At 41.3% G+C, this 14,714-nt stretch overlaps 1 protein-coding gene across 3 annotated transcripts in view; it reads right to left on the bottom strand.

Annotated features, from left to right (window-relative positions):
* Positions 1-13,120, bottom strand: part of Wapl (WAPL cohesin release factor) — a 64,525-nt gene extending 51,405 nt beyond the window's left edge. For 2 of the 3 annotated variants that reach the window (XM_041662360.1, XM_041662361.1), the window contains exons 1-2: positions 12,660-13,120; positions 9,383-9,903 (exon numbers count right to left, since the gene is read on the bottom strand). In XM_041662360.1, coding sequence (XP_041518294.1) covers positions 9,383-9,881 — 499 coding nt within the window. In that variant the 5' untranslated portion in view covers positions 9,882-9,903; positions 12,660-13,120. The remainder of the gene's footprint in view (positions 1-9,382; positions 9,904-12,659) is intronic. The other variant, XM_041662362.1, reaches the window with a different exon arrangement.
* Positions 13,121-14,714: the final 1,594 nt, after the last annotated feature.

The raw sequence follows: 14,714 nt of genomic DNA, 5'->3' as shown, positions 1-14,714 counted from the left end.
GGCTTCTTTTTTTAAAAAAAATATTTATTTATTTATTATGTATACAATATTCTGTGTGTATGTCTGAAGGCCAGAAGAGGGCACCGGACCTCATTACAGATGGTTGTGAGCCACCATGTGGTTGCTGGGAATTGAACTCAGGACCTTTGGAAGAGCAGGCAATGCTCTTAACCTCTGAGCCATCTCTCCAGCCCCCTAGCTTAGGCTTCTTATAACTCCTTTAACTTATATCAGCTCATAATACTTGTCTGTGTTAGCCACGTGGCTTGGTACCTTTTTCAGCAAGGCTTTCACATCTTGCTTGCTCTGGGTCTGAATTCCTGTGTCTGGGTGACAACTGCAGAGTACTGACTTTTTCTCTTCCCAGAATTCTCCTGTTCTCATTGTCCCACCACTACTTCCTGCCTGACTACTGGCCAATCAGCATTTATTTAAAATATAAGTGACAGGGTACAGACCATTGTCCCACAGCAGTATCTTTAATAAAATTTTTTTTTGGGAAAGGGGGAGTGCAACCTATTATCAAGAAATCTGACACTAACAATTTAAATTTAGTACGTATGTACCCAGGGCTGGAGAAATGGCCCCACATAAGAGCACTCATGTGGCTCACAAGCATCTGTAACTTCAGCTTTAAGGGACTGACACTTTTGGCCCCTCAGCACCTGCACTCACATGTCCATACCCAAATGCAGGCACATACCTACACATAATTTAAAACAAGATAGACAGACACAAAAAAAATATATATGTGTCCCTTCAAAACCACTTTTAGAAATAACTCCCACCACTATACTAACACAGGTAACACGATACTCAAAATCTTTACAGAGAACCACGTTCAATTTAACATTTACTTGCAAAAGAGCAAAAACAGAAAAGGCAGCTGAACTACACATACACAATGGGAAAGTGCGAGGCTGCTAACAAAACAAGGTATATCTATAAATATTGATCAATAAACATCTTAAAAGTCACCACTTAAATGTACTGAAGACACAATATGCCATACATACACCCCAATATTCTATATCTCACTCTGTATGTACATGCTGAAACAAGACCTCACTGTGTAACCAAGACTGGTCTGGAAATATGTAACCTGGGCTACTTTTTTACTATTTTAGAGATTACCCTACCTTACTGTCCTAAATACTGGGATTATAATCATGCTACTACACTCCAAGTGTGTGGATTTTTAGGGTCACATATAGTACATAAACTGATTAGAGGAAAGGCAAGTTGGGGGATAGCTCAGTGATAGAATGCAATGATGGAATTAGGTTCTAGCATCCAAAAATTAAATAGAGTATTCATGGAATCTGACTCAGTGAAAGAAGGGCAACTTTTCACTATCAAGAGAGCATGTGTGCCGGGCGATGGTGGCGCACGCCTTTAATCCCAGCACTCGGGAGGCAGAGGCAGGCGGATCTCTGTGAGTTGGAGACCAGCCTGGTCTACAGGAGCTAGTTCTAGGACTGGCTCCAAAGCTGCTGGGGAAAAAACAACAACAACAACAACACTGGGCATAGTGGCATATCTACAATCCCAGCACTGGGAGCCTGAACTGATCAGTAAGATCTTGTATAACAATGAGAAGCAGCAGCACCACCACCACAACCATCACTTAGCAAGCTCACGACACAAACAGCTGAAATTAAATCAACTTCCTATCATTTCCATCAACAAAAAAGCCTTATCCTTAGGCTTACACATGGTTCTACCCACAAAGAACTGCTGCCCCCAACAGGACAACAGAATTCTGTTAAAGCTGGGCTTCCTTTGCCCATGCCCTCTATTGCTCCCCTTATAGTACGCCTCTTCTGCATGGCTCAGGTAACTCCTAATCCATTTGGGTCAGGGTGATAATAGCTTCACTGTAAAGAACCAAGGTTGGGGCCCCAGCCCATGACTTTCCTACACCCCTCCTATCTCTTTGTAAATAATTTCTCCTCATATTACCTAATTTGGGCATGGCATCTGTTTCCAGCTGTCCTGGGTCTTTTCTTTAAAACATATATGAATCTTCTCACTCTTCAGGCCACTTCAACCACTCTATGAAATCCTCATTTAGTTAACTATTGCATCAGCAATCCATTTCGATTCAGTTGACAAACCTTTCATGAAGCCTTCTGCAGCACGTCACCAGTTATATTTCCTTCATAGCTCAGACTGTTTTATATTAGCTTTCTTTTTCAGTCTCTTCCTTTTTCTCTCCACACTTTAAGTATAGGAATTTCTTCACAGCTCAATTCCAATACTTAATGACTTCATATAATTCTGCATTTTCAAATATTTATATACTTAATCTCACATTTACTATTTCTAATCAAGGTTACTTATTTAAGCTCAATCCTAGATCTCCCTCTCAAAAGTGATGACTCATGCTTTCAAACTGACTCTATGTTCTACGAGTAGAGAATACATAAGGGAGAAAAATGTTCTGTGAAGTACTATAAATATTTATCTTAGGGATGGAGAGATGGTTTAGAAGTTAAAAACACTGGCTGCCCTTCCAGAGGGCCCAAGTTCAATTCCCAGCATCCATATGACAGCTCACAACTGTCTATAACTCCATGCTAGGGGATTTGGCTCCTTCACATGGACATACCTGCAGGCAAAACACCAATGCACATAAAAGAAAATAATTATTCTAAAAATAAAATGTATATATGCACGTATCATTGTGTTGAAAGCAGTAATTCATCATAACCAGCACAAGTTAATGGCACACCTCCTGAAGAGCATCCAGGACAGGAGGTTTACAGTTTTTATTTATTACCACATAGCTGGTAGGCTCCTGTATCTGATGGGAAACTTGCTAGTGGCCTATTGTACTCTTGCTAACTCTTAATTTTGAGAATACTGAGTTTCGGGGGGGGGGGGGGGATGATAAAAGTGTGAATGCACACACTGTAACCCTTGCACTTGGGAGGTGGAGGCAGGGAGGAATCATCAGCTATATCTTGAATGGGAGGACAGCCTGTGCTAATCTCCAGACAGAAATAGACAGAGACAAGATCAAAATCTACCTAATAAACGAAGGCTGGGGATGTGGTAGGATGTACAAGGTCCTACGGTACAATCACCAGCAACTACAACAACAAAAATAGCACTTAAAAATCTGTCTCAAAATTTACCCATTGCTGAGTTTTTGTTTATACAACACAAAAAATTAAAATTTATTACCTACAAAAATAAGATCTACTTTATTCTGTATGTGTTAAAAACTCTTATTATTTTTGCCAAAAAGGAAATTATTTAAATAGAAACAAAGGGGAATTTGTAATTTGCTTCAACATCAAGCTAAAACTGATCTTATGACAGTTTTAACTTTAACATCATATGTCAATTATTTATTAAGTTCATTCCTACCAGAATACAACAATATCATATAAAAAGAACACTTTGGATGTTTCATAGCTATTCCATCTAATTCAAGTTATCCAACTTAGCTAGCCTGGTTGCTCTGTAGACTACACTGGCCTCAAACTCACAGAGATATGCCTGCCTCTGCCTCCAGAGTGTAGGACTAAAGGTGTGCGCCATCACCACCCGGCTGTTATCCAACTCCTGAATGATGCTTTATCCTTTATATAATGAGAATTAAGCCAGTTTTACAAGGTTATGACTGCTATAAGGCTTCGCACAAAACTGGAACTGAAAAAAAATTAACAGATTTCTTACTCACTTTTCTTGAAACTTGAGATGTCATGTTTTATACAAAAAAAAAATTACTTTCTAAAGGCAAATAACTTCCCTATACTAATTAGGTTAGGATTATCTAACAATCCTCACTAATTTATTCTTTATCCAATAAACAAGACAATATCTCAGATAAGTTTCTAGATCATTTTTTTAAAAAGTATTTTAAGTATGTTCATGTGTGTAGCTGCCTGCACGTGGGTATATGAACAAGAATGCAGGTGCACTTGGAGGTCAGAGTTGTTGAACCCCTGCAACTGTAGTTACTGGTGAGTGCTGGAAAGTTGGACTTCTCCAAGAGTCATATGCATTCTTAACCACTGAGCCGTCTCTCCAGCCCCATTTGTAGCCCACTTTAAACCATCAAGAGTAGAACTACGCCCTTCCCTTTCTGGTTCTAAAATCAAAGTTCATGTCCTGATAATACCCCTCAACAAGCTCACACAGTGACTACAGCTTTAAGCAAATGGAAAAATATGTATTGGCTATGAAACCAGCCATGCAAATTAAGAGCCCATGCTATAGTTATCTCAATATTTGGCAGAATATGTAGACCGAATCCCAGCTGGCTGGCAAGGAAAGTGTGCCAAACAGAAATTAAGTCTCTACATACTTTTTTTCAAGAGTCCAGACACTAACAAAGAGGAAAAATGGAAGTAACCCCACATAAAAAGCAAAAGCAACCTTTTTCAAAAGTCCTGGGGGGTGCCGGGGGGCTAAAAATATGGCTCTGTTAAGAGCACTAGCTACTCTTCCAAAGAACCTGAGTTCAATTCCCAGGACCCACAAGCCAGTTTCTAATTCCAGTTCCAGAGGGTCCACACTCTTACACATATATGCAGGCAGAACACTAATGCATGTTTTGAAAAAAAAAATGGAAGGAGAGAACCCACTTCATAAAGGTGTACTCTGCCTTCTACATGTACAGCCTATCATGTGATGCACAAGGAAGGAACTCAGTAAGTCAATCAGTCAATACTGGGGCTGAGATAGCTCAGAGGTACTATCTGCTCTTCCAGAGGACCCAACTCCCACCTGGTGGCTTATAACTGAAGAACTCCAGTCCCAGGAGATCTAACTAACTCCCTATTCTGGTCTCTACAGACACTGCACACATATGGTTCACAGGTTACACGTGCAGGTTAAAACACCCATACAAAGATAAATGGTTTTTTGTTTGTTTGAAGAGGGTTGTATTAAGGTCAGAAGAGAACTTGGAGTTGGTTCTCTCCTTCCACTATGTGGTTCCCAGAGATCAAACTCAGGTTTTTAGGCATTTCCCACTAGGCTATCTCTCTAGCCCAACCACCATCTGTTTTATCATGACTTCATCTTGAAGTTCCTCTTTAAATTAAAGAGGTGTGGGACAATCGTCTATATTCTGTCACTTATATTTTAAATAAACACTAATTGGTCAGTAGCCAGGCAGGAAGTATAGGCGGGACAACCAGACAGGAAGTAGAGGCAGGTCAATGAGAACAGGAGAATTCTGGGAAAAAGGAAGCCCATTCCTTTGCAGTCCTGCCCAGACACAGAAGACTGATGATGTGACTGTCTCACCGAACATAGATAGAAATAATGGGTTAATATAAGTTATAAGAGTTAATAAGAAGTCTGAGCTAATGGGCCAATCCGTTTATGATTAATGTAGACAACTGTGTGGTTTTTTTTAAATATTTATTTATTATGTATACAATATTCTGTCTGTTGTATGCCCGAAGGCCAGAAGAAGGCACCAGACCTCATTACAGATGGTTGTGAGCCACCATGTGGTTGCTGGGAATTGAACTTAGGACCTTTGGAAGAGTAGGCAATGCTCTTAACCGCTGAGCCATCTCTCCAGCCCCAACTGTGTGATTTCTTTTGGGACTAAACGGCTGGGGAACCGGGCGGGACAGAAACTCAGTCAACACATAATTTTCAAAAGTACTACTCATTAAAAAATATTTAAAACAAAGAATTATAATATCAAAAACTTAATCACATAGTTTTATACAGACAAAGAGATGCACTTAATATTACTATTAGAAAAAAATAATAAAACCCTAAGAATGCATAAGCTTTTCTCATTAGTGTGATAATTCTACAGCAGAAACTGGTGATTGAACAGCTATCTCACTGAAACATAGTACAGAACTTGAACTTTCGCACTTTGAACAAACTGTTGATAAAAAAAAACATTTAATTGCTTTCTGAGTGAAAGTAAAGGCGCTGACAATAAGACAAGCAGATGCAAAAAAAAAAAAAAACAAAAACAGAAAATCCTAAAAGTTTAGACAAAGAAGCAATGAAAAGAAAATCTGTAAAGCTCAGTATATTAACTTCTACATGGTTTGTAAAAATAATTTATCTACACATGTAGGATAGATTAAGACCACCAAAAAATTAAAAGACTTCCTCCAAGTTTGCTTCCTACCCTATAGGAGTTGCCAGAGTTTACAGCTTCAGAAAGTCAATAAAAAGAAAAAAAAATCGGGCTGGAGAGATGGCTCAGAGGTTAAGAGCACTCACTACTCTTCCAGAGGTCCTGAGTTCAATTCCCAGCAACCGCCTGGTAGCTTACAACCATCTATGATGAAATCTGGTGCCCTCTTCTGGTGTGCAGGCATACATGCAGGCAGAATGCCGTATAAATAATAAATAAATAAGTCTTAAGAAAAAAGAAAAGAAAAAAAATCATACTGCTATATTTTTCCCTTCACACTAAGTGTTTTTGCTTTTTTGTTGTTGGCTTTTTTGTTTTTGTTTTTTGAGACAGGGATTCTCTGTAATAGTCCTGCACAGAAATCAACATGCCTCTGTCTCCTAACTGGAGGGATTAAAGAGTGTACCACCACCACCACCACCTGGGTAGGTGTGCCTTTGTAACAAGAAAAACAAAGTAAGATTTTTCTTGAATATCTGTTTATCTGTATTTTAGTATATATTTTCTCCTCAAAATTCATTAAAATGGAATGTGGATACAGGGTCAATACAAACACTACAACTTAGCAACACGAATGGGAAGCTTTATCAACCCACAGAAAACTGCACTAGCTAGTTTCTAGCAACTTCCAACAGTAATATGGACATATGTAAAGACACATAAGCAATTAATTCCTATAAATGCTCCTACCCCCTTATTAAACATTTATTTTTTTCTCAACCCTCTACCACCAAGGCCTTTTCCACCATTGGGTGCCTCATATTCCAAAACAGTATCCTTTGGTCTTCCATGACAACTTTAACAACTTGCCATTTTCCTCTTCCATCTCCAGGCTACCTGCCTCATATGTAAAACAACTATCAGAAATCCACAAGAAATGATAGTAAGAATACCACACACTTCAAAATGAACAGTATTCTCAGAGCCCAGGCCAAATCTGAACAAATAGTAGGGTCAACAACATATTAATAAATCTCATTTGGTGGTTAAGAGCACTAGCTGCTCTTGAAGAGGACTTGGGTTCAATTTCCAGCACACACATGGTGGCTCCCAACTTCTGTAACTCCCAATTCTAGGGGTTCAGATGCCCTCTTCTGACTTTGGTGGACAGCAGGAATGCATGTGGCATGCATACATAAATGCTGGCAAAACCATATAAAAAAATTTTTAAAATAAATATTTTAAAAATCTCATTCTGATTTTGCCACTAGCTTATCTTTTAAAAATAAAGGGGGCTAGAGAGATGGCTCAGAGGGTAAGAGCACTGGCTGCTCTTCCAGAGGTCCCGAGTTCAATTCCCAGCAACCACATGGTGGCTCACAACCATCTGTAATGAGACCTGGTGCCTTCCTTGCCAGCAGTACATTGTATGCTTAATAAATAAATCTTTAAAAAAATTAAAAAAATAATAAAAAAATAAAAATTTTAAAAGCTAACCTGGAAACAGTTTTAAGCTGCTTTTGTCTTGCTTATTTTATCTTTTTAATGATAATCTAAGCTTAAGAACAATGCTTCAGGAGAAATATGAAGAAAGCAACAACCAAATGAGTATTAACACAGAGATCAAGGGAATGACAACAGCTGGCTCACCAAAGGTGAGAAAAAGTGGGGAAAACGTTAAGCATTTTTAGCATAACTATGCAAGTCACCCTCCATTACTTGATTACTACACTACTTGATGTGCCTTACAGTAAGTCTATCAAATTCATTGTGGATCACAGTACCAGCATTTCTATTTATTTCCTTCAAAATAGGACAGTTAGTTATGTGGCCATCACAAAAATCTGTGAAAACGATAGAGACCGAAGGACAATTTTCAACTGTAATAGCCATCCTTAATCTACTGTTGACAGGATGCCTGCATGATTCAAATCATATCATTTTCACCACATCTTAAATATTCATTTAGTTAACTCCATCTTTATCATTCACTAAGTCTCGAACATCTCACAGAAGACTGATGTAATACTGGCCCAAATACTTAAAGTTAATCTCAGTTTATGTAACACTCCATGTCTCTATTCAATAATTTTGGGCCGGGCGGTGGTGGCGCATGCCTTTAATCCCAGCACTCGGGAGGCAGAGGCAGGCGGATCTCTGTGAGTTCGAGGCCAGCCTGGTCTACAAGAGCTAGTTCCAGGACAGGAACCAAAAGCTACGGAGAAACCCTGTCTCGAAAAATCAAAAAAAAAAAAAAATAATTTTGGAACTACTTTTAAGAGAAAACTCTAATTATCCTCAATGTAAATTACCACCTTGTCATTATCAGTAGCCAACCAATCTACAATACAAAACACTAACAAATACAAGGTAAGAAAGACTTCTCAAAATACACCAGGTAACAAGTCTCTAAGAAGTTATTTGAATGAAAAATTCAACCCAATTGAGTTCTTCAAAGTTTTAAAAATCTTTATAAGGGGGACTGGAGAGATGGCTCAATAGTTAAGAGCACTGGCTGCTCTTTCAGAGGACCCAAGTTCAGTTCCCGATACCCACATGGCAACTCACAACTGTCTGTAACTCCAGTTCCCTGGAATCTAACACCTTCACACCAATGAACATAAAATAAAGTTAAAATAAATTCTTTTTAAAAAAATCTTTTAAGAGCTGTGCAGTGGCGCATGCCTTTAATCCCAACACAGAGACAAGTGGATCTCTGTGAGTTCAAGGCTAGCCTGGTATACAAGAGCTAGTTCAAGGACAAGCACCAAAGCTACAGAGAAACCTTGTCTCAAAACGCACCCCCCCCCCCAGAAAAAAAAACTTTTAAGGGGGCTGGAGAGAGGGACAAGCACAGCTGCTTTTTCAGAGGACCTGGATTCAGTTCCCAGCACCATGTGACAGCTAACTCCAGCATCTCCCCTTCTAGCCTGAGGGCACCAAGCATGCACAGTAAAGATATATTATGCAGGCAAAACATCCATACATATGAAATAAAAATAAATTAAAAAAAAACCTTACCAATAGCCCCTATTGATCATAAATGAAGGGGAGAAAACAAGTAATAACATGAGTGTGCATGCACATACATCTTGTAAGGTGCCAGTAACATGTCTCAGCAGGGGTGCTTACCCTGCAAGCCTGGCAACCTGAGTTTGATCTCTGGAACCCAGGGAAACAAGGAAAGAAACAACTATACAAATTGTCCTCTAATTTCCAAACACATGCATACACACACAAATAATAAAATTTTACTATCACATAATGGTTTATAAAAAGCTCTCTTGGCTTATAAAGACCATCAAAACTTACCTGAAGTTATTAATTTAGAACAACTACTTTTGTTTGCATGGTCTTCCGAGATTCTATTTGTGCTCTTTTCTTTCCCAATCAAAGTATCCTCCATAAGTAAGCATCTATCAGAAGCAAAACTGTCTTCACCCACCACATGACTAAATTTGCTATTAGCTTCAAGTACAGAAGTGACTTCTTCGAGCTGAGCAGCGTCACTAGATTCTGAGTAAGAGGAGCCCTTACCCTGGGGTAAATTTTTGGAAGAAACAGGTAGAGACTCGTCATCACTATCAAAACCAAAAGGATCTCCAGTATCTTCTTCTTCTACTTTAGGTTTCTTCGGAATTTCTTGGATATCTGGTTTAAAATTGGGCCTCTTCTGCCCTAATTTAGCCATAAATGTGGTCTCTCCCCATTTTGTACTAAGAGTAGTCCGTTTGTTGGAAAAAACTTCATCAAATTTTGAACTGCCATTTCCTCCTTTCCTACTGTAAGTTTTTCCAAATCTGGATGTCATTTTGACACCTGTTTCATATTCCCTGTGGAAAGAAATTTAAGAAAATATAATCAACAATCTCTTAACATATTTTAAGCATTTTATAAAACTAAGATCCTAGGACTTGCTTTTAAACTAGTTTAAACGAGTAAGTTAAAGAGGCTTGTTTTCCATCCTATACTTCCATCCATCAGGCTTGGTGGTGTTTTGGTTTGTTTTATAATAAATACATACTCGTATGAAACTTACAGAGTAAAAAAGTTTACTAACCAACTTGCAATGCAGTATCTACAAATCTAACTTAAGACATTTCTCAAGTTCCAAATGAACTATTCTTAATACAATTTAACCAGAAAAAAAAAAATCTCAATAGAGTACCCAAATAGAAAATCATTAACCACAATATATTAAGTTTTCCAAGATCTAAATGATGTCAAATGACTAATTTTAGTTCTTTGAAATTTTACTGTTCTTCATATAAAGGGTAAGAAAACTGCTATTTTCTCATATGGTACAATCTATAACTTCTACCTCACCTTAAAGACTCTGATTTTTGGACTAAAGTCATTTGAACTGACTTTTAAAAACGTTCCTTTAGTGGTCATTTCCCTAAATTTAAGAATTCATTCATCTCATCTTCCTTATCACTATAGTGCTGCGCTCATTTGCTGAGTGACAATTTTCTGAAGTTGATGAACTCCATTTTACAAAGGTACACGACTTATTATTATAAAAATAGTGGTGGCATACCCCTTTAATCCCAGCACTTGGGAGGCAGGCGGATCTCTGAATCTAAGGTCAGCCTGGTCTACAAAGTGAGTTCCAGGATAGCTAGAGCTACACAGAGGAACCTTGTCTCAAAAAACCAAAATAAATAAAAAGAATAAAAAATAAAAAAATAGAAACACATAGCCTTTATTTTCCTATTCAATTTACAAACAAATCAATCTACTTGATTTACCTAAAAATATACTGGAAAAAAATTTCCAAGTGAAGTCACAGGTCAAACATTTTAAAACTACAAGTTATGGTACTTTTACAGCACAATCAATCCTTATCCATTTCTTAACACTTTGACCTGCAGTTTAAATATCAATTTATCAATTCTGGGGGGTGGTAAGCAATGCTTAAGTCTTGAAAATTTTTCATTACTTTGAAACTTACAATGGGGATAGTATTTAACTTATGCTTTCAAATGTTTTCCATCTACACCTTTAATATTTTTATTAAGTTCTTACAACTTAATGAATCACTATTCAATTTAGTTCAGCAAATATTCATAAAGACTCACCCCCACCGCACAACTAATGTTTGAAACCAATTCTGATTGGACAAAATAATAATTTAGTCATCATACACATCTGAGCTAAGAGAAAATTTAACTTTCCTCAGAGAGTTTCCATTTTGTAGTTTGGAACACTAACAAGCTTTATTGTCTTTCTTGTTAAGTATAGCCTATTAAACAAAACAAAGTATAATAATTGGGGAGCTACCAAAGACAAGAAAATAGTCATTTCTTTAAGCTGTGATCTGCAGTCCTACATTTATATATTCCAACAAAACTGGAATGTTTTGGACACACATACATGGCAATCATCTAAAAATGCTGACTAAAGGTCAAACCAAAAATCTAGACTTAATCTCCTATATGGCAACATCTGAAAACTTTCCGTAAAAAACAGGCAAAACCACAAAGCATTCATCCACTATTCAAAGTTTAAGGTCTGCAAATGAATATTTGATACTGAGTGAAGTGATAAGACAACTGAACTTTTTAAGAGATCGTGTCTCACAAATACACACTGTATTATAACATCATTAAATACTGAAGAAATAACATCAGGGGCCTTTTAATATTAAGCACTGGGAAATGTGTGGATGAGGCAAATTTGGTTGTGTTACTGTCTACTGAATCCAGTAGAGATGAATACAAGAGAGTTCATTGTATGATTGTTTTTATTGTTTTCTAACGCCCATTTAAAAAAAAAAAAGTCCGCAGACTCCTGCGATGACATTATCTAAGCATAGCACATGTACAAATTCGGGAGTGGACATATATCTGGCACGACATTTTACACACATTTCAGACACACTACCTTGTTCAGGCTCCGAACTTCACCAACAGTCCTAACTAAATAGCAAAGAAGGGGTCACAACTAAGTGTTTTCGGACCTTTGGGCCTGTTCCCAAAGCCCAGTCGACTTCTGAGGGAAGGGTGCAGGGATTTAAATTAGGGGAGGGGGGGGGAGGGAGTCCTCACACTTAAACTGCCTAAAAACCTAGCCTCTCCCACGCCCCCAAAGTGCATTAGGGGCTTCCATTAAGGGAGGAACGTGGAAGGGGGAAACAGACGGAAGCAGGAATTCTCACCTGGGGCGGCGAGTGCGCCCGGAGGCTAGAACCCAGACACCCCTCCGGCTGGACGCTCCCGCAACTTTTCTCCTCCCAACCCCCACCGCCCAGGAAAGGGATGTCGCTTCGGACGCCCCGGAAGCTTCTGCCACCGAGTCCCCGAAGCAAGGCCTCGGTGACGGCTAGAGGCGGTGGAAAACTACGGGGCAAAGAATTCGGCACTGGAACCAACCGGACCGCGTTCGGAAGAGAGAAGTGAACCAGCCGGCCGCCCGGAAAAAGAACTTAAACGGGAAATTAAGAGGTGGAGGGGGAAAGAGTTCTTCAGATCGGTCAGTGCCCAACTTCCTTAGAAGCCAGGTGAGCAACGAGACTCGCACCGCCCCTGCCTCCTCCACCCAGCCCGGCTCACTCCGGGCCTAGGCAGCCGCCCGAGACCTCACTTACCCTCGGCGCCTGGCGGGTGCTTTGGCCTCGGGCCGCCTCCGCCTCCCCCGCTCCCAACGGCCCACGGGCGGGCGCGGGAGCCCCGCGCGGGAGAACAGTGCCGACCGGTGCGCCCAGAGAGGCGAGGGGGCTCTGCTGCCGTCACAGCCAGCGGCTCTGCTTCGGTAAATAGGAAGCCCGGTCGAGGAGGGGGGGAGGAGCGGCGGCTCCGCAACTTCCCTCCCCAGCTTAGGCGCGCCGGCCGGGCAGAGCCTAGGCCTCCTTGACGGCCGCCGCCGGTGCCGAGCCTGCTACGTGCCCCCGCTGGGCCGCCGCCGCCTCCTGCGCCGCCGCCTCCGCCGGTGAATGGTCAGCGCTGGAGTTTGAACAGGGCCCTGAACCATCTCAACGCCATTTGCGCTCCCGGCCCCCACCTCCTTCCTCCAACAGCCGCTCGCTCCGTCACTCCGCTTCCCACAGGCCCCGCGCAGCCACCCGACCCCGCAGCCAATCGTACGGCCGCTTACTCAAACCGCCGCGCAGGCGCCGCGCCCCGCACGCGCCGGCTACCACCATTGGTCGGGTCGCGAAGCCCGACGGGAGTTGTAGTTCCCTCCCGCGAGGTCCTGGTATCTGAAGCCAGGTTCCGGAGCAGAGTTCTGGCTGCGGGCCTGAGTTCTGCCTGCGGGCCTGCTGGACCTCACCGGCTCGGGAGCCAGTTTTAGTTCCTGGCCACGCGACGAGACGCAGGTGCGGCGCGGGAAGGCACGGGGCACAGTGCAGGCAGCTGTGTCAATCGTTTCCCCTCCAGGGACCCTCGGGTGTCTGGGGACAGTGGATTGTGCAGCTGCGCCGAGCCTGCTGGGCCACCGCCCGGACCTTGGAGGCAGGGAGCTTGGGGCCGCCCTTGACCCAGTCTGACGGTGCGAGCGGGCCTACGCAGGTAACGAGGACCGAAACCAGGAGGAGCCGGGTGCCGGTCTCTTCACGGCCACGATCCGCTTCAGCCCGGCCGTTCATCCTCTTCCTCCCCGCCCCCACTCGTCCCCACTCCGAAGTGTGTCTCCTGTCCCCCACCTGTTAGCAGTGACACCACACACACACACACCCTGGGTGTTGTATGTTACCAAGGAATTATCGTCATCTTTATTGAATGTGCTTACGGTGATGTGACTTTAAATAAAAAGACATACTGAAGTGTGGACGGGTAAAATGATCCAATGTTTATTTTGCTTTAGACTATGCCTGTGAAAACTGGAATAGGGGAATAAATACACCGAGAATGTTCTTCGTTGTTCGAACTGCGGGATGTGTACACACATGCTGTCCTACCAGTGTTTATATCTAAAATTGATCATAATAAAGTTGTTCTTTTTGATTGATTTGGAGGGGTTCCTTGTTGTTTTTAACTGACTAGTCGGGGCAGGAAGGTAGTGGATGATGGACGGAAGTATTATTTTAAATTTTCCAGTCTACTGAGACGTTTTTCCGTGAGAGTGTTTTACCTAATTGAGAAATTTGGAGAAGCTTCATTTTAAGACTTCCATGGGGAAATAGCTTTCTAAAACTTAGCACAATCCGTTTCCCCTACGAGAAATGTGTGCGTGAGTTATCAGGCTTGGTGTTTGATGGGCAGCTAATGGAGACTCGCCTGAGAAGTTAGAAAACTACTACATGTGTTTAGGGAGAAGGGCACCTCTTCTGCCAGATTTACTTTATAAAGTTCTCTCAAGTTGCAGGACCCTTCCGATGTAGTCAGGAAGATCCTAGAGGAGAAATAAAAACTTGAGGCTGGGCAGATGAATAAGAGGCAGAGTGCTTCTCCAGCATGGCCTTGGTGAGATCCCTGGCACTCCCTTCTGCCAACCTGGAGGGTGGGGAGGTAAATGTGCCCCAGTAGGAATTCAGGTGGATTTTAAACACACTTGAATTGTTTTCATTTTGATGCCAAGTCCCATAATTTACATTCTTGCGTCTGCAGTTTCCCTGATACTGTGTATTTACATTCTCATCCTGATTTCAGAGTAAGCCACCTGTTCCTGTAACTTTCTCTAAGGTACCTGTTAACAGGTCTTG

This window comes from Microtus oregoni, unplaced genomic scaffold, assembly GCF_018167655.1.
Source record: "Microtus oregoni isolate MIOR12 unplaced genomic scaffold, Mior012 000013F_ref0000133, whole genome shotgun sequence".
Taxonomy (NCBI): domain Eukaryota; kingdom Metazoa; phylum Chordata; class Mammalia; order Rodentia; family Cricetidae; genus Microtus; species Microtus oregoni.
Note: the sequence above shows the minus strand (reverse complement) of the source record. Positions and strands in the feature narration are given on the sequence as shown.